The 25,095-nt window shown below is 37.9% G+C and overlaps 10 gene segments (V, D, J or C); all 10 read right to left on the reverse strand.

The window, feature by feature from the left end:
• Positions 1-1,068: 1,068 nt before the first annotated feature.
• Positions 1,069-1,594, reverse strand: LOC114569129 (Ig heavy chain V region 6.96-like). The segment is given in 2 exon segments: positions 1,069-1,397; positions 1,485-1,594. Coding segments are annotated over 2 exon segments (363 nt in total).
• Positions 1,595-9,285: 7,691 nt separating this feature from the next.
• On the reverse strand, positions 9,286-9,759 carry LOC114569150 (immunoglobulin heavy variable 3-21-like). The segment is given in 2 exon segments: positions 9,286-9,601; positions 9,690-9,759. Coding segments are annotated over 2 exon segments (357 nt in total).
• A 1,862-nt stretch (positions 9,760-11,621) lies between these two features.
• LOC114569175 (Ig heavy chain V region 5A-like) lies at positions 11,622-12,212 on the reverse strand. The segment is given in 2 exon segments: positions 11,622-12,015; positions 12,105-12,212. Coding segments are annotated over 2 exon segments (345 nt in total).
• Positions 12,213-13,166: 954 nt separating this feature from the next.
• On the reverse strand, positions 13,167-13,692 carry LOC114569142 (immunoglobulin heavy variable 3-21-like). The segment is given in 2 exon segments: positions 13,167-13,523; positions 13,639-13,692. Coding segments are annotated over 2 exon segments (363 nt in total).
• A 667-nt stretch (positions 13,693-14,359) lies between these two features.
• LOC114569160 (Ig heavy chain V region 5A-like) lies at positions 14,360-14,964 on the reverse strand. The segment is given in 2 exon segments: positions 14,360-14,764; positions 14,862-14,964. Coding segments are annotated over 2 exon segments (351 nt in total).
• Positions 14,965-15,995: 1,031 nt separating this feature from the next.
• On the reverse strand, positions 15,996-16,524 carry LOC114569389 (Ig heavy chain V region 5A-like). The segment is given in 2 exon segments: positions 15,996-16,327; positions 16,417-16,524. Coding segments are annotated over 2 exon segments (372 nt in total).
• A 1,348-nt stretch (positions 16,525-17,872) lies between these two features.
• Positions 17,873-18,437, reverse strand: LOC114569390 (immunoglobulin heavy variable 3-48-like). The segment is given in 2 exon segments: positions 17,873-18,258; positions 18,347-18,437. Coding segments are annotated over 2 exon segments (435 nt in total).
• Positions 18,438-19,061: 624 nt separating this feature from the next.
• On the reverse strand, positions 19,062-19,625 carry LOC114569169 (Ig heavy chain V region 5A-like). The segment is given in 2 exon segments: positions 19,062-19,425; positions 19,523-19,625. Coding segments are annotated over 2 exon segments (348 nt in total).
• Positions 19,626-23,004: 3,379 nt separating this feature from the next.
• On the reverse strand, positions 23,005-23,544 carry LOC114569392 (Ig heavy chain V region 6.96-like). The segment is given in 2 exon segments: positions 23,005-23,390; positions 23,478-23,544. Coding segments are annotated over 2 exon segments (435 nt in total).
• A 959-nt stretch (positions 23,545-24,503) lies between these two features.
• Positions 24,504-24,988, reverse strand: LOC114569127 (immunoglobulin heavy variable 3-21-like). The segment is given in 2 exon segments: positions 24,504-24,834; positions 24,922-24,988. Coding segments are annotated over 2 exon segments (363 nt in total).
• Between the last annotated feature and the right edge of the window lie 107 nt (positions 24,989-25,095).

The following is a 25,095-nucleotide window of genomic DNA, read 5'->3' on the forward strand; positions in this document are numbered from 1 at the left end:
TGGTTCTCTGACAAACACATTTTAGATTGTTAACAAAAAGTATAACGATGTTATAAAAGAGAAACTGACTTTTGAGGATTAATTTATACTGTACTGTAGATAAATCACAATTTAAAAAAAATCTGAAGACTGTTTCATCCTTTAGTGTAACAGTGAGCTGGTGTTGAAACCATTAGTGGTCTGAGGGCTCCTCCTCTGGTGGCTTCATGTTACAAGTGTTCAGGCTCTGAGGGGTTTTTGTTCAGGTCTACTGATGAGTCACTGGGAGAGTCTTAATTCGATACTGAACTTGTTCTTCAGTGAATCTTTGTAGTTTGGTGGATGCAACACCACCATGTACAATCACTCCAGTCCTTTCCCTGCATGCTGTCTGATCCAAGCTGTGTAGTAGCTGCTACCTGAATTTATTTTTTCATATATTTGCTTACTGACTGTATTTGCTGCAAACATAAATACATTGACAGTAGCCAGAATCATGTGAATAGTAATATATTTTGCAACTATTAATAAAAGGCTTTTAATGGTTTCAGTGTTTGCAGATGTTTAAAGAAACAGACATACAGAGAAACTTGGAGCCTTTTAGAGGAAAACAGCTGCTCAGGAACTGAAACGTGACAAAATGCAAAAAACTAAATCCTTTAAAAAAGATGAAAACTATTGTAGTTCATCCATTTACAAGTTACTCTTCTGTAATAAACAACATATTTTACCTTCATATTTGTGTGGTTATGTCAGAAATAAAATCATATATCAAATATCATGCAGCATGATTTTTACTTGTTTTTATTCAGAATTCTTAAAAGCCAATCATACAACAATCATACTCAAAGTCTGTGTTGTCTCATTTTGAATGACTTGACCTGAGGACATCAGTCATGTGAGACAGTGCAGAGTTTATCAGCCCAGGGAGGATGAGGAAAGACAAGAAATGTTTCTTACTGCAGGAGTTGAAGTAGTTTACTTTAAGCAACCAGATCGTTGTGAGAATACAAATATTACATTCATATATCATCTTCATTATTAGGCTTCATCAGCCCAGGAAGAATACTGTAGGATTTTGTACAGCTGCTCAACCAACTCCAGTCACTGTGGGTCTCGAGCACAATAATAAACAGCAGAATCTTCAGTCTTCAGACTGTTCATCTGCAGATACAGCTGCTCTCTGCTGTTGTCTCTGGAGACGGTAAACCGGCCTTGGACTGACTGAGAGTAGTATTTGGTGCTACCACCGTTATCATTCCAGGCAATCCACTCTAGTCCTTTTCCAGGAGCCTGTCTGATCCAGGCCATGTAGTAGCTGCTGAGTGTGAATCCAAGTGTTGTACAGGTCAATCTGTGAGATTCTCCAGGTCTTTTAATCGCTGGTTCAGATTCTGTCAGAGTCTGACCATCAACACCTGTCAAGATATATATAAAAAAATACATTAAATGAATTTAGTTGTTACACAATTCAGAACTATGTTTAACAAAGTGAAAATCTTCACCTGCCCAGCAGAGAGTTAAAAGCAGCAGTCCTGTCCTATAGTCCATCATGTTAAACTGTGTGTCCACTGTTCTCTGTCCTCCTCTCTGCACTCAGATAAGTAGAGGTGGAAGATATCTGAGTTTTGCATTAACTCCTCCTTTTGACTGAACAGTGTCCTTTGTTCAATCTGTCCTCAAAACATATGTTACGCTTTCTCCTTAACGTAATTTGTGTTATTGTTACAGTAAGAATAATCTTACTGTATCCTAGTTTTCAGTTTCTATTTACATTTTTAACGTAATTATTATCCATGTTTTACTGTAAGTCATTCTAACATTTCAACACATTTGGCAGATGTTGTTAAATGCAACAAATAATTACAAATAATGTAATAGTGTCACTGTTTATATATAAAAGTTATCAAGATAATTATTATTAGAAAACATTTTTTTCTTTTATTAAATCACCTTGTATCCTTGGTTTGAGATCGACAAACATTATCTTATGTCTCCTTTTTTTCAAATTTGAAATTTTGACTCCTGGTAATAAGAACAGGGTTTCATGCATTTGTTCCAGGAAAACTGTAACATCCAACACATTTCAGTAGCGTGCATTTAACAATGTAAACATGTAATTCAGTTTTTGTTGTGGGAGAAGAGACAATGATCAGTGATTGAAACCCCAAAGTATTTAAACTCCAGCAAGAGTGCAGGCTGTGAGCTGGTGTTGAAACCATTAGTGGTCTGAGGGCTCCTCCTCTGGTGGCTTCATGTTACAAGTGTTCAGGCTCTGAGGGGTTTTTGTTCAGGTCTACTGATGGTTTGTGTTACTGTGGCTCTCTGGCACAGTAATACACAGCAGTGTCTTCAGGCTGCACATTCTGTCCATTTAGAGTCACTGTCTTGCTTGAAGTCTCTAAGTCGATACTGAACTTGTTCTTCAGGGAATCTTTGTAGAACGAATCTCCAGTATATTTCATTCCAATCCACTCCAGTCCTTTCCCTGCAGGCTGTCTGATCCAAGCTGTGCGATAGCTGCTGAGAGAATAAGAGACCTGACAGGTGATGGTCAGACGTTGACCTGGCTGCACCGTCACAGAGGCTGGCTGGGTCAACTGTTCACACTTCACACCTGTGGAGGAAAACATGTTGAGTATTGAATCAGTGTAATAACAGTGAACAGTGTGCTGTGATCATACTGTCAGTGTCTCTGCCTCAGTGAGACTCACAGGATCCAGCAGCCAGCAGCAGCAGCAGAGCTACAGAGAACATGGTTGCTATTGAAGGTGATCTGATGGGAGCTTCTCTTCTTCTGCTGCAACTGACAGCATGATATCAAGTCTTTATAGCAGACTGTGAGGAAGTTCACTTTGCATAGAGAAGGACACTGACAGGCTATAAAAGAAGGATGGACTGTCCTGTCAAAATTGTCAATGCTTGGAATTGTGTTATGAACATGTATTTTGACACTGCAACTAAATAATTTCCCTGAGTGGATCAATAAAGTATTCTGATTCTGATTCTGAAAGAAAATGTAATTATTATCATGGCAAAGTCAACACAAATTGAAATTTATTTTTATACATTTTTCACAAAACTTCTAATACAAGTCAGACATGTAAAACAAACAGATTTACATTTACACTCAGATCAACAGAATATTTAATGTCTGCTTCAACAGCATCTGGGGGAGCTGTAATAAAACATGTCTGTATGAAACAGTGTTATTGAGACTGTTTCTCTGAGTGTGGTGATGATGATGTGATGAGGACACTGACAGGCTATAAAAGAAGGATGGACTGTCCTGTCACAAGTAAAGCTTTAAATTGTGTGTATTTTTGACACATGAAAGAAAATGTAGTTATTATTACAAATTTAAAACAAACTTAAATTCCATTTGTTTTTAATTACGAATTATCTAACACAAGTCAAACATGTCAGACAAATAGATTCATATTTACAACAGAATCAACAGATTAACAGAATAGTTATTGTCTGCTTCAACTATATATGGGAGAACTGCAATACAACATGTCTGAATGGAGTTTTATTGAGACTATTTATATGAATTTGTTGATGATGTTGAACTGAAGCTTATTATGTGAATGACAAAATAAGAAAGCAAAGTTTTGACATGTTGAGTTTTTGTACAGCGTTGCTCCTTCCTGTGTCACTGTGGCTCTCGAGCACAATAATAAACAGCAGAATCTTCAGTCTTCAGACTGTTCATCTGCAGATACACCTGCTGTCTGCTGTTTTCTCTGGAGACGGTAAACCGGCCCTGAACTGACTGAGAGTAGGAGATGCTGCTAGCACTGCTGATGTAAGCGATCCATTCCAGTCCTTTTCCAGCAGCCTGTCTGATCCAAGCATTATGAATATCACCACCAAACCCTGAATATGTACAGGTCAGTCTGTGGGATTCTCCAGGTCTTTTAACAACTGATTCAGACTCAGTCAGTGTTTGACCCTCAGTACCTACAGACATGTAAACAGCTCATTAGTTACTGTAATGCAGCCATGTTGTCTTTGTGCCAGGAGGTTTGTCAGAAAAAAGATTGTTCTTACCTGCCCAGTTAAATGACAGGATGAGAAAAACAACCAAATAATCAGGTCTGATCATTGTTAAAGCCAGTGGTCTCTGTCCAGTCTACAGTGTGTATGTCAGTGATTTAGTGTCTGTCCTTCACTCTGCAACACATATGTAGAGATGGAAGAGGTCAGAGATTTGCATTGACTCCTCCTCCTCAAACAGAAACTCAACACAGCTCTGGAAAATATGATTTATATCATTCTTTCATTATATGATTATACGTATGATTTTCTCAATAATGAAGATATATTTATTTATACTCAAATGACGTATCTATATAATTTGCTCAGCAGCATTTCATGGCCATCCATATTCTGGATATATCATGCATAAATGTCCAAATATATTCTCAACATCTGCTGTTCAAAATAAAAAAAAGGAACATTATTACCATTTTTTTGTGGAAAAGCAAATTTCAAATGTAAAACTACAAAACAGGAAGTCACAAACCACGACATCAGCTGTTGCTTCCATTGAGGTCATGAATTTGTGTGTGTGTGTGTTTAGAGACACTAGGCACGTTCGAGATGAGCCAGATCTGCGCAGAATCGATCACCGGCGATCGCCGCCCAATGCATGCTGGTTAGATTTGTGTCCGACTTGATCCCGACTTGCTCTGACGTCATGCACACGTGGGCAACGATAATCTCACGAGACCAAGGCGGCCGCAGTTCTGAGATGCAGGTGTCGGTACCCGATCCGTTCCAACTGCACAATCCGTTCTGCGCATGCGCAAGATGTTCGCGTGGTACGATGATTTACGACACTACCCGATCTGTTCCCACACTAGCCTCCACCGGGAAGCTAACGTTAGTTTAGCTAATAGCTAATTCACGTTAGTTTAGCTAATAGCTAATTTGGGCGGATCGCTAGGTGATTATAGCGGTCTGCCGTTAGCCTCCACTGGGAAGCTAACGTTACATTAGCTAACAGTTCATTTGGCTAACCGCTAGCTGAGACAGCATGCAAACTTTTAAAAGACCCTCAAAATAAAACTTCAAAACAAACGTTAACATATATAACAGCTGTTACGTCAGTTCTACTTTACTTGTGCTCATTTAAAATACAATCACTCAATACTTGTCTTTATTGATACTGTAAAGTCTTAATTTTGCTGTAGCCTGCTTTTCCCATTATGTTTGAATTAACGTTATTTTAGACTGAATTTAGCTGTCCGTTCTGCCTGCACGATCCGTTCTGCGCATGCGTTATTTGTCGACTAGCGGTTAGCCGAGTTAGCTGTTAGCTAAACTAACGTTAGCTTGGGTGGAGGCTAGCGTGGAACAGATCGGGCAAGTCGTAAAACAGTATTATCATCTGCGCATGCGTGAACATCTTGCGCACGCGCAGAACGGATTGTGCAGTTGGAACGGATCGGGTACTGATAGCAGGTAGCGCAGTTGCTTTTCACCAACTGCAAGAGCCAGGCGGACGCATGTGGACCCAGTGCATGCTGGGAAACGCCGGCCTCTCAGCTGATCGAACAGCTGATTGGTTCAGAATCGACTCAACATGATGACGTTTTATATAAACATTTTATTGATTTTGAATCGGAGGGATTTTAACTGCGATTTGTCTGATTTAAAGGCTTATTCTGAACAGAACACATGTAGTGTGGCTGATAGTGATGTTAGAAGTCAGAGAGACTAAATCTGTTCAGATCATGGATCATCTACAGTGTGTTGTTAATTAAACTCAGCAACATATCGCATGTAGAGAATTATGACAGCTCTGTCATAATAAAATCTACTGGAGACTGTGTAAAAGCTGATATATGGGTCTGATAACATTTTATTAAATCAGAATTGGACTACCAGTGTTTCTGTCACTTCCTGTTCAGCCTGAAGGCTGCTGGAATCAGCTGGAAACTGTCCGACCTGAGAGCGGATTTTTGTCACTGCCCCCCGCTGCTGCCTCCTGCTCTCGTCTACTTTACAGGCGAGGCGCAGTTCATCTCGAACGAGCCTATTGTCATATTCTCCTTAGTATCATCTGACGTCTTATCTTCTACTGCCACCTGTAGCTACTTGGGAAAATAATTTGTATGAGGTTTTTGTCAAGCCGCTCTGCTTCCTTTAACCAGTGTGTTACTCTGGCATAGTAATACACAGCAGAGTCCTCTGGCTTTAAGTTGGACAGTCTCAGATACACCATGCTGTTGCTGTCATCTCTACTGATTTCTACACGGCCCTGAACACTGCTCGCATAAGTGTTACTACTTGCAGAAGAGTAGCCGCTCCCTATCCATTCCAGTCCTTCTCCTGCAGGTTGTCTGATCCAGTTCATACCACAGCAGCTAAATGTGAAGCCAGATCCCCTGCAGGAGAGACTGAGAGTCTCCCCAGGCTTTTTCACTACTGAACTGGAAGGAATGGACTCCATACTCTGACCAGTACAACCTGATGAAATAAAAGGTAGAGAGGAAACACGGAAGAAATTAATCATCTGGGAAGTTTTCTGGTGTCACTGACTGACCATCAGTCCATGATGTCTGAGAAAAGATAAAACAGCAAGAAGCAGGAGAACTCACAGGGCAGAGAGAGAGCAACCAGCAGAAGAGTGAGTGTGTTCATCATCCTGAGGCTGGAGATGTGACATCTGATGCTCCACACAAAGTACAAGAGCAGTCAGCAGGACAGAAGTACACTGCACAGACTCAAGATTTGCATCAGGACATAATGGGGAGGGAGTGGCTCCTTTTTTGTAATGTTTTATCATATAACCAAAAAAAAAGGTAAGGTAAGGTTTATGGTAAATGAACTCACAAATTAATTATGTAATTTAAAATGTATGATTGAGTCACATAGATGCTGGATATTTTTGCAGGTCTGTTGGTGGTTTGCATGACTGTATAGAGCTATATTTTTAGGAAAGAGCTTATATTATAATATATTGAATTTATTTTCTAATTCCAATAATCTTTTTACAAATGCAGGCTCTGAGTCATGATAAACTGTCCCAACATAGTGACAAATACAGTTTTTATTGATGACATATCTTTCATTATAAACTGTCCATCATTCAGTGGAACATGTGTTTTCACAGCCCTGACATGCTTCAGTGCTTCTCACACAGAGATCAGTGTTATTCAGTTTTTGTACAGCTTAGTAGTGTTGTGTGTCACTGTGGCTCTCGTGCACAATAATAAACTGCAGAGTCTTCTTGTTTCAGACTCTTAACCTCTAAGTGCACACGATTTTGGGAAGTGTCTTTGGTGATGGAAAACTGTCCTTGGACACTTTGGGCAAATATTGTGCCAGTTCCGCCATCGATGCGTCCGATCCATTCCAGTCCTTTCCCTGGTTTCTGACGAATCCAGTGCAGCCAAGCTAGAGACAGTCCGTCCACCTTACAGGACAGAGTGACAGGTTGTCCAGCTCTGCTCACCACTGGCTCTGAGGAGGTGAGGGACTGGCCCTGAGCAGCTGGAAGAGACAGAGTTTAGATTACAGGGAGCCAGCCGACATCCAAAGCTCCTTTTCTCCTCCTTCGCTCAACACCGACTTCACTCACCTGAAATGAGAGCCAAGAGGAGGACACTCTGTACAACTGTCATGGTGGGAACTTGACTCAGTCTTCAACTGCAGAGGCTGTTATGGGGATTATATATTGTGTTGACAGAATGGGTAGGGATTATGCTTCAGTGTGAATTTACATTTTAGCAGTGGAAGATACAGAGAGAGAGAGAGAGTTTTTTCGAAACAGACTGAGATACATTAAATATGTTCATTGTTTCTATTATTTTTCAGTGTGTTTGGACAGTTTTTCAACTGTGTGCATTTCTAAGAGGGTAAGATTGTGTGGTGTGTAGTTCAATGTATACAGTACAAGCTGTAATGTCAGTCTAAGACGTTAATTTAAAAGGTTATTGTTCACCTAAGTGAGATGGATTACTGCTAATAATCTGACAAAGAGCCAAGGAAGTAAAATTTTGCCTTATTGCTGTATTACTACAGTATCCATTCAGCTTCCAACCCAATGGCTTACATACACAAGAATAAACAGCAGATCCTTAAGTCTTCTAACTGTTTGTATTGAAATTGATTTGAAATGATGAAATGGAGAACTACACAACTAAATGAATACATGAAGAATCAGTCATAGCTGATTCAGCACCAAAATGTTCTCTAAATGCTCTCAAAGGGTTTGAGTATAAAATTGTAGTTTTGAGTGGCAATCAGTCAAAATCAAAGAGATAAGCATAACTAAGTGTTTCCATATAGAGGACAGAGAAACTTGAGACTGACGCGTTCTAGGGTTTTTATGAAAGAAAATGTAACATTATTTGTCACTCCTGCTTTAGATGCCACATGGCTGAAATGTGTATGTAGTATTTATTTTATTCATAACGGGACAAGGATTGTTTTGCTGTCTTTGGCTGTTTTGTAAGGAAGTGATAATTGATAGACAGATAGATAGATAGATAGATAGATAGATAGATAGATAGATAGATAGATAGATAGATAGATAGATAGATAGATAGATAGATAGATAGATAGATAGATAGATAGATAGATAGATAGATAGATAGATAGATAATTTATTCATCCCAAGGGAAATTTTCGGCTTCCAGTAGCTTAGACAACCATGACACAAAAAACACATACACACATACAGTATATCTCACATACGAGGGTAGGACCCCCTATATAAATGGTATACATATCAAGGGGCTATCCTTTAAATAAATTCAATGAATTGAAATTAAGGTAATATATTTTTTTAATGTATATAATGGTTATTGTTGGTGGTTAATAATGTCTATATTTTTCAGGGCACATTTTCATGATTTTATTAAAAACAACAAAATCTAAGACATTGTATTTTTTTCTAAGAATATATCTATAAGAACAGGATCTGAGGAAAGACAAGAAATGTTTCTTACTGCAGGAATTGAAGTAGTTTAATTTAAGCAACCAGATCGTTGTGATGTTTTTGGCACTTTTACCAACAAGTGATCTTTATTGTGTTTTTGTGTGTTTAATGTTGAGTAATAATATTTCTCAGGAAAGCAGGACGTTAAATAATGAAGAGACAAAGGGTAATGTATTATCTAAAAATGATACATAATGTAAAATTTAGGGAAAGAAAAATTGAAAAAAGTAGTAATATTAAAAAATATATGATATAAAATATATGATATAAATAATACATTCATATATCATCTTCATTATTTGGCTTCATTAGCACAGTAAGAATACTGTAGGATTTGGTACAGCTGCTCAACCAACTCCAGTCACTGTGGGTCTCGAGCACAATAATAAACAGCAGAATCTTCAGTCTTCAGACTGTTCATCTGCAGATACAGCTGCTCTCTGCTGTTGTCTCTGGAGACGGTAAACCGGCCTTGGACTGACTGAGAGTAGTAGATGTTAGTACTGTGGATACTCGTAATCCACTCCAGTCCTTTTCCAGGAGCCTGTCTGATCCAGGCCATATAGTAGCTACTGAATGACAATCCAGATGTTGTACAGGTCAATCTGTGGGATTCTCCAGGTCTTTTAATCGCTGGTTCAGATTCTGTCAGAGTCTGACCATCAACACCTGTCAAGAGGATAAAAAAAAAATCACATGAATTTAGTTGTTACACAATTCAAAACTATGTTTAATTAAGATCAGTAAAAATCTTCACCTGCCCAGCAGAGAGTTAAAAGCAGCAGTCCTGTCCTATAGTCCATCATGTTAAACTGTGTGTCCACTGGTCTCTGTCCTCCTCTCTGCACTCAGATAAGTAGAGGTGAAGATATCTGAGTTTTGCATCGACTCCTCCTCACAGGGAGGAAACATCTGGACTGGACTTAATCTAACATCTTCTTTGGTGAAACTAGAATGAATGTTTACTGAACAGGAAGTGTCCATATTAGTTTGAACATTTTTAAATGCTGTTTAACAATGAGTAACTTAGGTATCAACATTACCACAACAATAATTTAAGCACAATGTCATCTGTTTGATTATATTTAAATGATAAGCTACAACCTGTGGATCAGTGGTGCCCAGCACACCTGGATGTGGCATTGTGATGGTTTATGGTCATTTAATGGCAGAAAAGTTGGTAACAGATTATCATTAGGAGGAGAACATCTATATCTGGAGCATTAGGGGCTGAAAACAATTAAATATAACATTTAGTGCTTTTCTTCCCTGTCTTTGTTCCTGTATATGGACGTCATAAGTGTTAAAGCCAGTCCTTGTCTGCCCTCTAGAGTTTTAAAACAGGAATGGTAGCTACTTTTAACATAAATTGGGTGACACCCAATAAGATTAGTTTGTTATTCAAGCCCTGTGCTTTTTCCCTGTTTCCCTTCCTTCCACCCATTGCATGCTGGGATACACTCACAGCACCAACATAACAGTGAATGAAAAGCAGAAGATGCATTGTTGTAACTGATGATTAGAGGATTATAATTTTCTTTATTTTTTTCATTACAGCTCAGAATGTTTTTTATTAGCTTCAGATAAATTGAAAACAAAACAAATGTCATTGTATCATAATGTACACTGTAAACCCGAATAAGAACTTTCAACAAGGTTTTGGTTTGTTGATGCTTCCTTTTAATGGCTGTAAAATCTGTGAATTCCAGCAATTAGTGTAAAATTGTTCCTGTCATTCTGTCATTTTCGTGAAAAAACTTGTGTACAATCTGAAAATCATGTGGAAGCTTTTTATTTATAAATGCTACCAAAATATTGATTTTTGAACAATGTTTTTTGTTCAATCTTTCCCCAAAACATTTTCATGTTATGGCCAGTGATGCCACGTAACGCGTTACTAGTAACGCGTTACTCTAATCTGAGCACTTTTTTCAGTAACGAGTAATCTAACGCGTTACTATTTCCAAAGCAGTAATCAGATTAAAGTTACTTATCCAAGTCACTGTGCGTTACTATTTGTCATTTTCCTTAGTAAAAATATATATTTTTGCTTTCTTCTTGCGTCTCAGGGAGTGAAGTCACGTATGCGACAAGTCACGTTTTCAGCATGTGTACCACGCAGCGACACAAACGTAAACAACAATGGAGGGAGGAGAGAGATGCGCGTTTTCCAGCTGGAAATACAGTCACTATTTTGAGTTTGTGTCAGCTAAAGACGGCAATATTAAGGTTCGTTGTACACTCTGTGCTGGTGGCGACTACGTCAAATTTGAAGAAACATTTGGAGTCGCAGCACTGCAGTCAAACTTACAGAGTAAGTCCCAGCAGGTGGAGCGAAGCAGAGAGGAGGTCCCCCACCACCCAAACAACAAAAGCTGGAATTTGGTGCAAAACCAGTAAGTGGGGAAGAGTTGAAGAATTTGTATGCTTGGTTTTAGATCGACAAACATTATCTTATGTCTCCTTTTTTTCAAATTTGAAATTTTGAGTCCTGACAATAAGAACAGGGTTTCATGCATTTGTTCCGGGAAAACTCTGACATCCAACATGTTTCAGTTGTGTGCATTTAACAATGTAAACATGTAATTCAGTTTTTGTTGTGGGAGAAAAGACAATGATCAGTGATTGAAACCCCAAAGTATTTAAAGTCAAGAAAGAGTGCAGGCTGTGTGCTGGTGTTGAAACCATTAGTGGTCTGAGGGCTCCTCCTCTGGTGGCTTCATGTTACAAGTGTTCAGGCTCTGAGGGGTTTTTGTTCAGGTCTACTGATGGTTTGTGTTACTGTGGCTCTCTGGCACAGTAATACACAGCAGTGTCTTCAGGCTGCACATTCTGTCCATTTAGAGTCACTGTCTTGCTGGAAGTCTCTAAGTCGATACTGAACTTGTTCTTCAGTGAATCTTTGTAGTGTGAACCTCCAGTATATTTCATTCCAATCCACTCCAGTCCTTTCCCTGCAGGCTGTCTGATCCAAGCTGTGTAGTAGCTGCTGAGAGAATAAGAGACCTGACAGGTGATGGTCAGACGTTGACCTGGCTGCACAGTCACAGAGGCTGGCTGGGTCAACTGTTCACACTTCACACCTGTTAAAAAAGAAAATGTTTTGTAACAAATGATCAAGTTATACTGCAAAAGAAGAACTGTTGACTTTAACAAATCCAGAGAGACTCACATCCAGCTGCCAACAGCAGCAGCAGAGCTCCAGAGAACATGGTTTATGTTGAAACTGACGTGCTGTGAACTCCACTGACAGCCTGATGTGATGTTTTTATAGCTGAGAAACAAGGAAGGTCACTGAGTTTGCATAAAATCAAACATATGAAGCATCAATGTTGGTCTAACTGGAGTCAATAGAAGAGTTTGTTCAGTGTTATTATATCTGCAGAGTGAAAATATGCGTGTCATTTTTGATTCATTCATATCTAGGTACAGATAAATTTATTGCATTGAACTGTCAATATTTTCTCCACTTATTTTCTAGACTTTCATTTGTGTTAATACACAACAATAATTCCTTAACGACTATATTATTATTATTCTATTGTCAAACATTAATAATCTTTTTTAAATAAAATAGTTATCTCCATACACGATACAAGTAAATTCCCTCTAAACAATAATGTTAAATGATGTCATCACTCATCTCCACTTTCAGCTGTTTTCGCTTATAAATAATTTTAATGAAATTACAGTGATGGAAAGAGAGACATATTCTTATTTACCTATTGATTTTATTACAGAGCCATATGAATCATTTTAGAGTTTGAGTATCAGTCAGTTAAGATCAATGAGAACAGCAGATCTGAGTTTCTCCTTTTAGTAACAGAGGAGAGAGAAACTAGACACTGACTGTCCTCTAGTGATTTTATAAAAGAAACAGTAACATTATATTTCATTCTCATAGATTCCACATCATATCATCTACAGACAGTATTGTGTCTTACTTTGTAGAAATGTAAAGTATTTCTAGAAGTTTAATTTCAGCAACCAGATTGTTGGGCTATCTTTGGACCTTGTATCAATGAGTGATCTTTATTGTGTTTTTAATGTGTTTTCAAGTGTGTGTATAATGCAGGGAGGATTATTAATTCATCATAAAAACACATATGAAAATAAAATTACAGAATATAAAACAACTTAACAACATGAAAAGAACAAAAATGTAACGTAACATTTTTAAATATATACATTTTATGAAAAATATTTCAAACTTGTGCACTACGAGACTGAAAGAATGAGGACTGTAGGATTTTGTACAGCTGCTCAACCAACTCCAGTCACTGTGGCTCTCGAGCACAATAATAAACAGCAGAATCTTCAGTCTTCAGACTGTTCATCTGCAGATACAGCTGCTCTCTGCTGTTGTCTCTGGAGACGGTAAACCGGCCTTGGACTGACTGAGAGTAGTAGATGTAGCTACTAGCACTGTTGATGTAAGAAACCCACTCCAGTCCTTTTCCAGGAGCCTGTCTGACCCAGTGCATGCTGTAGCCACTGAATGTGAATCCAGATGTTGTACAGGTCAATCTGTGGGATTCTCCAGGTCTTTTAATTGTTGGTTCAGATTCTGTCAGAGTCTGACCATCAACACCTGTCAAACCAAAAACGATAAGCATGTCATTCATTACCTTGGTACAAAGATCAGAGAAAATCTTCATGTGAAATATGTCAGTAAAACAAATGGGAATGTAAAATTAAGTCTTCACCTGCCCAGCAGAAAGTTAAAAGCAGCAGTCCTGTCCTATAGTCCATCATGTTAAACTGTGTGTCCACTGTTCTCTGTCCTCCTCTCTGCACTCAGATAAGTAGACGTGGAAGATATCTGAGTTTTGCATTAACTCCTCCTTTTTGATTGAACAGTGTACTTTGTTCAATCTCTCCTCAAAAATTTTCATGTTACAGCTTTCTCCTTAATGTTGGTTATTCTTACAGTAAGAATAATCTTACTGTATATTAGAATTCAGATTCTATTTACATTTTTAATGTAATTATTATCCATGTTTTACTGTAAGTCACTTTAACATTTGAACAAATTTATTTACTTGGCAGATGTTTTTGTTAAATGCAACAAATAATGAAAAATAATGTAATAGTGTTACTCTTTATATATAAAAGTTATCAAGATAATTATTATTAGAAAAATGTTTTTTCTTTTATTAAATCACCTTGTATGCTTGGTTTGAGATCGATAAACATTATCTTATGTCTCCTTTTTTTCAAATTAGAAATTTTTAGTCCTGATAATAAGAACAGGGTTTCATGCATTTGTTCCAGGAAAACTCTGACATTCAACATGTTTCAGTTATGTGCATTTAACAATGTAAACATGTAATTCAGTTTTTGTTGTGGAAGAAGAGACAATGATCAGTGATTGAAACCTCAAATTATTAAAAGTCAAGCAAGAGTGCAGGCTGTGAGCTGGTGTTGAAACCATTAGTGGTCTGAGGGCTCCTCCTCTGGTGGCTTCATGTTACAAGTGTTCAGGCTCTGAGGGGTTTTTGTTCAGGTCTACTGATGGTTTGTGTTACTGTGGCTCTCTGGCACAGTAATACACAGCAGTGTCTTCAGGCTGCACATTCTGTCCATTTAGAGTCACTGTGTTGCTGGAAGAGTCCAAGCTGATACTGAACTTGTTCTTCAGTGAATCTTTGTAGTATGTGGTGTGTCCAACACGTCCACTTACAATCCACTCCAGTCCTTTCCCTGCAGGCTGTCTGATCCAAGCTGTGTAGTAGCTACCAACAGAATAAGAGACCTGACAGGTGATGGTCAGACGTTGACCTGGCTGCACAGTCACAGAGGCTGGCTGGGTCAACTGTTCACACTTCACACCTGTGGAAGAAAACATGTTGAGTATTGAATCAGTGTAATACCAGTGAACAGTGTGCTGTGATCATACTGTCAGTGTCTCTGCCTCAGTGAGACTCACAGGATCCAGCAGCCAGCAGCAGCAGCAGAGCTACAGAGAACATGGTTGCTATTGAAGGTGATCTGATGGGAGCTTCTCTTCTTCTGCTGCAACTGACAGCATGATATCAAGTCTTTATAGCAGACTGTGAGGAAGTTCACTTTGCATAGAGAAGGACACTGACAGGTTATAAGAGAAGGATGGACTGTGCTATCACAAGTAGTCAAAGACTGGACTTATGTTATGAAAATGTATTCTGACACATGAAAGAAATTGTATTTATTATCACAGTAAACTTAACACAAAGTTACATTCATGTTTAATAATTCTTCACAAAACTTGAAATTCTGTTAAACTCAGATCAACAATATTCACTTTGCATAGTGAAGGACACTGACAGGCTATAAAAGAAGGATGGACTGTTCTGTAACACGTAGTCAAGACTATTATGACCATTTATTTTATTAAAGGAAAGAAAATGTAATACAGACACATATTAGAAGTACATTGCATTGGCATTTTTTACTTTCGTGATTCAAGGTGAGCATTGATCTTTAATTGTTATTTGGCACCAAAAAAAAGTTTGTATTTCTGTATTTATTCATGTATATTTGTCTTGGGCATTTATTGTTCAATGCACTAATTGGCTGTTCGTTATGTACATCTGTGTCGTCCACATATATATGTTGAGATATTCTATTGTTTTCATAATCTAAGTAGTGTGAGCATGTAAAAGCCCAATAAATTATACTTGGGAAACGTTGCGTCATTTTGATCATTCAAATGTGTATGAATGACCCCAAGTGCTACCCAGTTTACACACTGTGTTAAACAGTGTGTGATTAATATTTCTCACAATATGTTAAATTGAATGTTCATATTCTTTACAAACCTTATAACAGAGAAAAAAATACATTCAGGCTTCAACAGTCTCAATAAAACTATAACTATAACATTGTTGGTAAAAATAAAAAGGAAGTCAAAAACCCCAAAATGATCTGCTACTGTCATTGTGTGCCTCTTGTTTTATACTCGTACTGCCATTTTTATATTTTAGGTCTCCTACTGCCTCCTGTTGGTCTTTGTAAAAAACAAATACATTCTTTAAGGTTTTTGTATAGCTCCTCTGGTAACTTTTTTTGTAATTTAAATTTTTTATTTGTGCTCCTCTAGTAACTTTAACCAGTGTGTGTATCTGGCACAGTAATACACAGCAGTGTCTTCAGGCTGCACATTCTGTCCATTTAGAGTCACTGTCTTGCTGGAAGTCTCTAAGTCGATACTGAACTTGTTCTTCAGGGAATCTTTGTAGTATGAAGCTCCAGTGATTTTCATTCCAATCCACTCCAGTCCTTTCCCTGCAGGCTGTCTGATCCAAGCTGTGTAGTAGCTGCTGAGAGAATAAGAGACCTGACAGGTGATGGTCAGACGTTGACCTGGCTGCACAGTCACAGAGGCTGGCTGGGTCAACTGTTCACACTTCACACCTGTTAAAAAAGAAAATGTTTTGTAACAAATGATCAAGTTATACTGCAAAAGAAGAACTGTTGACTTTAACAAATCCAGAGAGACTCACATCCAGCTGCCAACAGCAGCAGCAGAGCTCCAGAGAACATGGTTTATGTTGAAACTGACGTGCTGTGAACTCCACTGACAGCCTGATGTGATGTTTTTATAGCTGAGAAACAAGGAAGGTCACTGAGTTTGCATAAAATCAAACATATGAAGCATCAATGTTGGTCTAACTGGAGTCAATAGAAGAGTTTGTTCAGTGTTATTATATCTGCAGAGTGAAAATATGCGTGTCATTTTTGATTTCTTCATATCCAGATACAGATAACATTAAACTGTCCATATTATTTCCACATATTTTCCAGACTTTCCTTAAACATTAAAAACCGTTTAATATAAAATAGTTATCTCCATACATGATACAAGTAAATTCACTCTAAACAATAGCGTTAAATACTGTCATCACTCATCTCCACTTTCAGCTGTTTTCTCTTAGAAATAATTTAAATGAAACTACAGTATATGATGGAAAGAGTGACATATTCTTATTTACCGATTGGTTTTATTACAGAGCAATATGAATCATTTTAGAGCAGATCTGGGTTTCTCCTTTTAGTAACAGAGGAGAGAGAAACTAGACACTGACTGTCCTCTAGAGATTGTATGAAAGAAACGGTAACATTAATATATATAATATAACTCCCATATTATGACTCGCTTTGATTTCACATCCTTTACAGACAGTATTGTGTTTTAATTTGTAGAAATGTAAAATATTTGTAGTAGTTTAATTTCAGCAACCAGATTGTTGGGCTGTCTTTGGACCTTGTATCAATGAGTGATCTTTATTGTGTTTTTAATACACTTTCAGGGATGTGTATAATGCAGGGAGGATTATTACTTCATTCATTCAACATTTCAAGTAAATCACAGCATATAAAACAAATTAACAACCTCAAAACAACAAAAGCTAATATAAAAATAAATGAATACATACATGTTATGAAAAATACTTCATGCTTGGGCACTACCAGCCTGAACGAATGTAGGATTTTGTACAGCTGCTCAACCAACTCCAGTCACTGTGGGTCTCGAGCACAATAATAAACAGCAGAATCTTCAGTCTTCAGACTGTTCATCTGCAGATACAGCTGCTCTCTGCTGTTGTCTCTGGAGACGGTAAACCGGCCTTGGACTGACTGAGAGTAGTAGATGCTAGTAACATCAATAGTAGCAACCCACTCCAGTCCTTTTCCAGGAGCCTGTCTGATCCAGGCCATCCAGTAGCTACTGAATGTGAATCCAGATGTTGTACAGATCAATCTGTGGGATTCTCCAGGTCTTTTAACCACCGGCTCTGATTCTGTCAGAGTCTGACCATCAACACCTGTCAAACCAAAACATAAAAGCATGTCAAGCATCACTGTAAATTCGAAACACAAATAAAAATATGTCAATTCAAGATCAGGGAAAATCTTCACCTGCCCAGCAGATAGTATGGCAAAACAAGTGATACTGAGTCAACTGAATGTTCCCATTGTGATTGTAAATAGAGGAAGTAGTTTTTGTATGACTCTCCTGTTATCGTCTCTCACTGTGTCTCTTCTGGCACAGTAATACACTGCTGTGTCCTCGGTCTTCAGACTGTTCATCTGCAGATAGACTTTACTGCTGGAGTCATCTCTGGAGATGGTGAACCTCCCCTGGACTGACTGGGAGTAATAGATAGGAGTACTAGATGTGCCTATATAAGCGATCCACTCCAGTCCTTTTCCAGGAGCCTGTCTGATCCAGCTCATAGCGTAGCTGCTGAATGTGAATCCAGATGTTGTACAGGTCAATCTGTGGGATTCTCCAGGTCTTTTAATCGCTGGTTCAGATTCTGTCAGAGTCTGACCATCAACACCTGTCAAGAGGACAAAAAAACATCAAGTGAAATAAGCTGATGACACCAAATAAAAGCTATGTTAAATTAAGATCAGTGAAATCTTCACCTGCCCAGCAGAGAGTTAAAAGCAGCAGTCCTGTCCTATAGTCCATCATGTTAAACTGTGTGTCCACTGTTCTCTGTCCTCCTCTCTGCACTCAGATAAGTAGAGGTGAAGATATCTGCGATTTGCATCGACTCCTCCTTTTCATTGAACAGTGTCTTTTGTTCAATCTCTCCTCAAAACACATTTTCATGTTACGGCTTTCTCCTTAACACAATTTGTGTTATTCTCACAGTAAGAAAAATCTTACTGTATCTTAGAGTTCAGATTATATTTACTTTTTAACGTAATGTCATTATTATCCATGTTTTACTGTAAGTCACTCTGTAACATTTGAACACATTTATTTACTTGGCAGATGTTTTTGGTAAATGTAACAAATAATTACAAATAAGGTAACAGTGTTACTGTTTATATATAAAAGGTATCAAGATTATTATCATTAGAAAAATGTTTTTTACTTTATTAAATCACCTTGTATGCTTGGTTTGAGATCGACAAACATTATCTTATGTCTCCTTTTTTTCAAATTTGGAATTTTGAGTCCCGATAATAAGAACAGGGTTTCATGCATTTGTTCCAGGAAAACTCTAACATTCAACATGTTTCAGGTGTGTGCATTTAACAATGTAAACATGTAATTCAGTTTTTGTTGTGGGAGAAGAGAGGGAGAACTCCAGCAAGAGTGCAGGCTGTGTGCTGGTGTCCTCTGGTGGCTTCATGTTACAAGTGTTCAGGCTCTGAGGGGTTTTTGTTCAGGTCTACTGATGGTTTGTGTTACTGTGGCTCTCTGGCACAGTAATACACAGCAGTGTCTTCAGGCTGCACATTCTGTCCATTTAGAGTCACTGTCTTGCTGGAAGTCTCTAAGTCGATACTGAACTTGTTCTTCAGGGAATCTTTGTAGTATGAATCTCCAGTATATTTTATTCCAATCCACTCCAGTCCTTTCCCTGCAGGCTGTCTGATCCAAGCTGTGTAGTAGCTGCTGAGAGAATAAGAGACCTGACAGGTGATGGTCAGACGTTGACCTGGCTGCACAGTCACAGAGGCTGGCTGGGTCAACTGTTCACACTTCACACCTGTGGAGGAAAACATGTTGAGTATTGAATCAGTGTAATAACAGTGAACAGTGTGCTGTGATCATACTGTCAGTGTCTCTGCCTCAGTGAGACTCACAGGATCCAGCAGCCAGCAGCAGCAGCAGAGCTACAGAGAACATGGTTGCTATTGAAGGTGATCTGATGGGAGCTTCTCTTCTTCTGCTGCAACTGACAGCATGATATCAAGTCTTTATAGCAGACTGTGAGGAAGTTCACTTTGCATAGAGAAGGACACTGACAGGTTATAAGAGAAGGATGGACTGTGCTATCACAAGTACTCAAAGACTGGACTTATGTTATGAAAATGTATTCTGACACATGAAAGAAATTGTATTTATTATCACAGTAAACTTAACACAAAGTTACATTCATGTTTAATAATTCTTCACAAAACTTGAAATTCTGTTAAACTCAGATCAACAATATTCACTTTGCATAGTGAAGGACACTGACAGGCTATAAAGAAGGATGGACTGTTCTGTAACACGTAGTCAAGACTATTATGACCATTTATTTTATTAAAGGAAAGAAAATGTAATACAGACACATATTAGAAGTATATTGCATTGGCATTTTTTACTTACGTGATTCGAGGTGAGCATTGATCTTTAATTGTTATTTGGCACCACAAAAAAGTTTGTATTTCTGTATTTATTCATGTATATTTGTCTTGGGCATTTATTGTTCAATGCACTAATTGGCTGTTCGTTATGTACATCTGTGAGTCCACATATATATGTTGAGATATTCTATTGTTTTCATAATCTAAGTAGTGTGAGCATGTGAAAGCCCAATAAATTATACTTGGGAAACATTACATCATTTTGATCATTCAAATGTGTATGAATGACAACAAGTGCTACCCAGTTTACACACTGTGTTAAACAGTGTGTGATTATTATTTCTCACAATATGTTAAATTGAATGTTCATATTCTTTACAAACCTTATAACAGAGAAAAAAATACATTCAGACTTCAACAGTCTCAATAAAACTATAACTCAGTCAGTTATTCATCATTACATTGTTGGTTAAAAGTAAAACAGGAAGTCAAAAACCCCAAAATTATCTGCTGCTGTCATTGTGTGCCTCTTTGTTATTATTATTATTATTATATTTTAGGTATCCTACTGCCTCCTGTTGGTCTTTGTAAAAAACAAATACATTCTTTAAGGTTTTTGTATAGCTCCTCTGGTGGTACTTTTTTTTTGTAATTTAAATTTTTCATTTGTGCTCCTCTAGTAACTTTAACCAGTGTGTGTATCTGGCACAGTAATACACAGCAGTGTCTTCAGGCTGCACATTCTGTCCATTTAGAGTCACTGTCTTGCTGGAAGTCTCTAAGTCGATACTGAACTTGTTCTTCAGGGAATCTTTGTAGTATGAAGCTCCAGTAAATTTCCATTCAATCCACTCCAGAGACCTGACAGGTGATGGTCAGACGTTGACCTGGCTGCACAGCCACAGAGGCTTCTGATGTTGTACAGGTCAATCTGTGGGATTCTCCAGGTCTTTTAACCGCTGGTTCAGATTCTGTCAGAGTCTGACCATCAACACCTGTCAAATAAAGAAAATAATCAGTTGCTTTTAATTTTGGTAATGATTTAAAGACAACTTCAAATTAAGATCAGTGAAACTCTTCACCTGCCCAGCAGAGAGTTAAAAGCAGCAGTCCTGTCCTATAGTCCATCATGTTAAACTGTGTGTCCACTGTTCTCTGTCCTCCTCTCTGCACTCAGATAAGTAGAGGTGAAGATATCTGAGTTTTGCATCGACTCCTCCTCACAGGGAGGAAACATCTGGACTGGAATCTAAAATCTTCTTTGATGAAACTAGAATACACTTTTATTGCCTAGGAAGTGTCCATATTAGTTTGTACATTTTCAATGCAATTTTACTAGTTTATCAACTTTACCACAACAATAATTTAAGCATAATTTATGTCATCTGATAGATTGAAGAAGTGGTGCCCAGCACACCTGGATGTGGCATTTTGAAGGTTTATAGTCATTTCATGGCAGAAAAGTTTGTAACAGATTATCATTAGGAAGAGAACATCAATATCTGGAGCATTAGGGGCTGAAAACAATGAAATAAAAACAATCTGCTTTACTTCCCTGTCTTTGTTCCTGTATGTGGACGTCACTGGGATAAGTGTTAAAGCCAGTCCTTGTCTGCCCTCTTGAGTTTTAAAACAGGAATTGTAGCTACTTTTAAACAGAGAAAGATTACTCACTTGTGACACCCAAACATTTTTTTGTTATTGAAGCCCTGTACTTGTTCCCTTGTCACTACCCGATGTGGGTCGAGTGCAGATGTGAGTTGCGCATGCGTCACTGTGACAATGACGCGGCGACATCTACACACTTTAAACTTTAAATGAGGTTCAGTATGTTTTCCTGCAGTTTTTGGACTCTTGTGGAGTAATAATGCATAGACACCATGTACAAGATGAATATATTGATTTGTACTTTGTACTTTTTCAATATAGCTTTGAGCTACTGAGGGTTATTGAGGAGGCCACTGGCATTGGGGCAGGGAGAAAAGTTTATTATTGTCTGTATTTTACAAATTTCAGTATGACACAGACGCACCCACCTTGCTTGCAGCCGGATGTTTTTATTTGAGCATGCTTTTATTGGATTTGCTGTGGTTTTATTTGCTGTTTTTATCTTTGACTGTTTTAGCTTGCTTTTTAGTTAGTTGTTTTAGTTTTTAAATCCTTTTTTTAACACATTTTTATTTTATTCTTTTTAAAATAAATGTGTTACTCCTCACTTTTGTTTTCACTCATTGTTTTATATACACTGATTTACTGCTCTCCCCTGGCACAAAGAACCTGTTTTTTAATCTTTTACCTTTGTTTTTAATTGTTGTAGTATTAAAGAGGTCCTAGGCCTCAAACAAAACCTAGGTGGCGTTGTCGGCCCTTTCTTACACCACTTTTTTATATTTTTCTTATTCGCGCCATACCACCACTACCTTATGAAGGAGTCAGTTCTGAAGCATCTAAAGGTGTGAACATTTACTATCAACTTGTAAAGGTTGACCTTCAAAGATTAAGAATGTGAGACAGTCGTGCTCTATAAGTCCAGTAAGAATGAGTACTGTAGGATTTTGTACAGCTGCTCAAACAACTCCAGTCTCTCTGGCTCTCGAGTACAATAACAAACAGCAACTTTAGTCTTCAGACTTTTCCAATCCAGCTTCTTTCATAATGGGAAGAGTTTTTGGTAAGATCTGTAAACAGACATACAGTATTAAAACAAGTCCGTCAAGTCAGAGTATATTTTAAAAATGACAGAGGAAAAAAATGGCAACAGTGCTTGATTTGTTAAATATCTACATGTTTTTTTTTATAGCTAGAAAATGATTTAATTCCAGGATTTTGTGTACATTTGGAATAAAGAAAATCAGTTCATAAAAAAACTTGTGTACAATCTGAAAAAGAAGCTTTTTAATTTTAAATGTTCATGCAGGTACTTATGAAGTGGACACAGTTTCACCACACTGATACATAGAACCTGTCAACAGTATGGCAAAACAAGTGATACTGAGTCAACTGAATGTTCTCATTGTGATTGTAAATAGAGGAAGTAGTTTCTGTATGACTCTCCTATTATTGTCTCTCACTGTGTGTCTTATGGCACAGTAATACACTGCTGTGTCCTCGGTCTTCAGACTGTTCATCTGCAGATAGACTTTACTGCTGGAGTCATCTCTGGAGATGATGAACCTCCCCTGGACTGACTGGGAGTAATAGATGGGAGAGCTACCTGTGTCTATATATGCGATCCACTCCAGTCCTTTTCCAGGAGCCTGTCTGATCCAGCTCATATAGTAGCTGCTGAATGTGAATCCAGATGTTGTACAGGTCAATCTGTGGGATTCTCCAGGTCTTTTAATCGCTGGTTCAGATTCTGTCAGAGTCTGACCATCAACACCTGTCAAGAGGATAAAAAACATCAAGTGAAATAAGCTGATGAGACCAAATAAAAGCTATGTTAAATTAAGATCAGTGAAATCTTCACCTGCCCAGCAGAGAGTTAAAAGCAGCAGTCCTGTCCTATAGTCCATCATGTTAAACTGTGTGTCCACTGTTCTCCGTCCTCCTCTCTGCACTCAAATAAGTAGAGGTGAAGATATCTGAGTTTTGCATTAACTCCTCCTTTTTGATTGAACAGTGTTTTTTGTTCAATCTTTCCCCAAAACATTTTCATGTCACGGCTTTCTCCTTAACGTAATTTGTGTTATTCTTACAGTAAGAATAAGGTTACTGTATCTTAGAATTCAGATTATATTTACATTTCTAACGTAATGTCATTATTATCCGTGTTTTACTGTAAGTAATCTAACATTTGAACACATTTATTTACTTACTTAATTGCAATTTACAAATAATCTAACAGTGTTACTGTTTATATATAAAAGTTATCAAGATAATTATCATTACAAAAATGTTTTTTCTTTTATTAAATCACCTTGTATGCTTGGTTTTAGATCGACAAACAGTATCTTATGCCTCCTTTATTTCAAATTTGAAATTTTGAGTCCTGATAATAAGAACAGGGTTTCATGCATTTGTTCCAGGAAAACTCTGACATCCAACATGTTTCAGTTGTGTGCATTTAACAATGTAAACATGTAATTCAGTTTTTGTTGTGGGAGAAAAGACAATGATCAGTGATTGAAACCTCAAAGTATTTAAAGTCAAGCAAGAATACAGGCTGTGTGCTGGTGTTGAAACCATTAGTGGTCCATTTTTTCCTCTGGTGGCTTCATGTTACAAGTGTTCAGGCTCTGAGGGGTTTTTGTTCAGGTCTACTGATGGTTTGTGTTACTGTGGCTGGTGGCAAAATTACACAGTCATTGTCTCATAAAAAAAAAAAATTCTGTCCATTTAGAGTCACTGTGTTGCTGGAAGTCTCTAAGTCGATACTGAACTTGTTCTTCAGTGAATCTTTGTGTTAATGTTTAAATATATACATTTTATGAAAAATATTTCAACTTGTGCACTACCAGCCTGAGAGAATGAGTACTGTAGGATTTTGTACAGCTGCTCAACCAACTCCAGTCACTGTGGGTCTCGAGCACAATAATAAACAGCAGAATCTTCAGTCTTCAGACTGTTCATCTGCAGATACAGCTGCTCTCTGCTGTTGTCTCTGGAGATGGTAAACCGGCCTTGGACTGACTGAGAGTAGTAGATGTAGCTACTAGCACTGCTGATGTAAGCGATCCACTCCAGTCCTTTTCCAGCAGCCTGTCTGACCCAGTGCATGCCATAGTCACTGAATGTGAATCCAGATGTTGTACAGGTCAATCTGTGGGATTCTCCAGGTCTTTTAATCGCTGGTTCAGATTCTGTCAGAGTCTGACCATCAACACCTGTCAAGAGGATAAAAAACACCAAGTGAAATAAGATGATGACAACAATAAAAGCTATGTTAAATTAAGATCAGTGAAAATCTTCACCTGCCCAGCAGAGAGTTAAAAGCAGCAGTCCTGTCCTATAGTCCATCATGTTAAACTGTGTGTCCACTGTTCTCCGTCCTCCTCTCTGCACTCAGATAAGTAGAGGTGAAGATATCTGAGTTTTGCATTAACTCCTCCTTTTTGATTGAACAGTGTACTTTGTTCAATCTATCC

The sequence above is a fragment of the Perca flavescens genome, chromosome 15 (assembly GCF_004354835.1).
Source record: "Perca flavescens isolate YP-PL-M2 chromosome 15, PFLA_1.0, whole genome shotgun sequence".
Classification (NCBI taxonomy): Eukaryota; Metazoa; Chordata; class Actinopteri; order Perciformes; family Percidae; genus Perca; species Perca flavescens.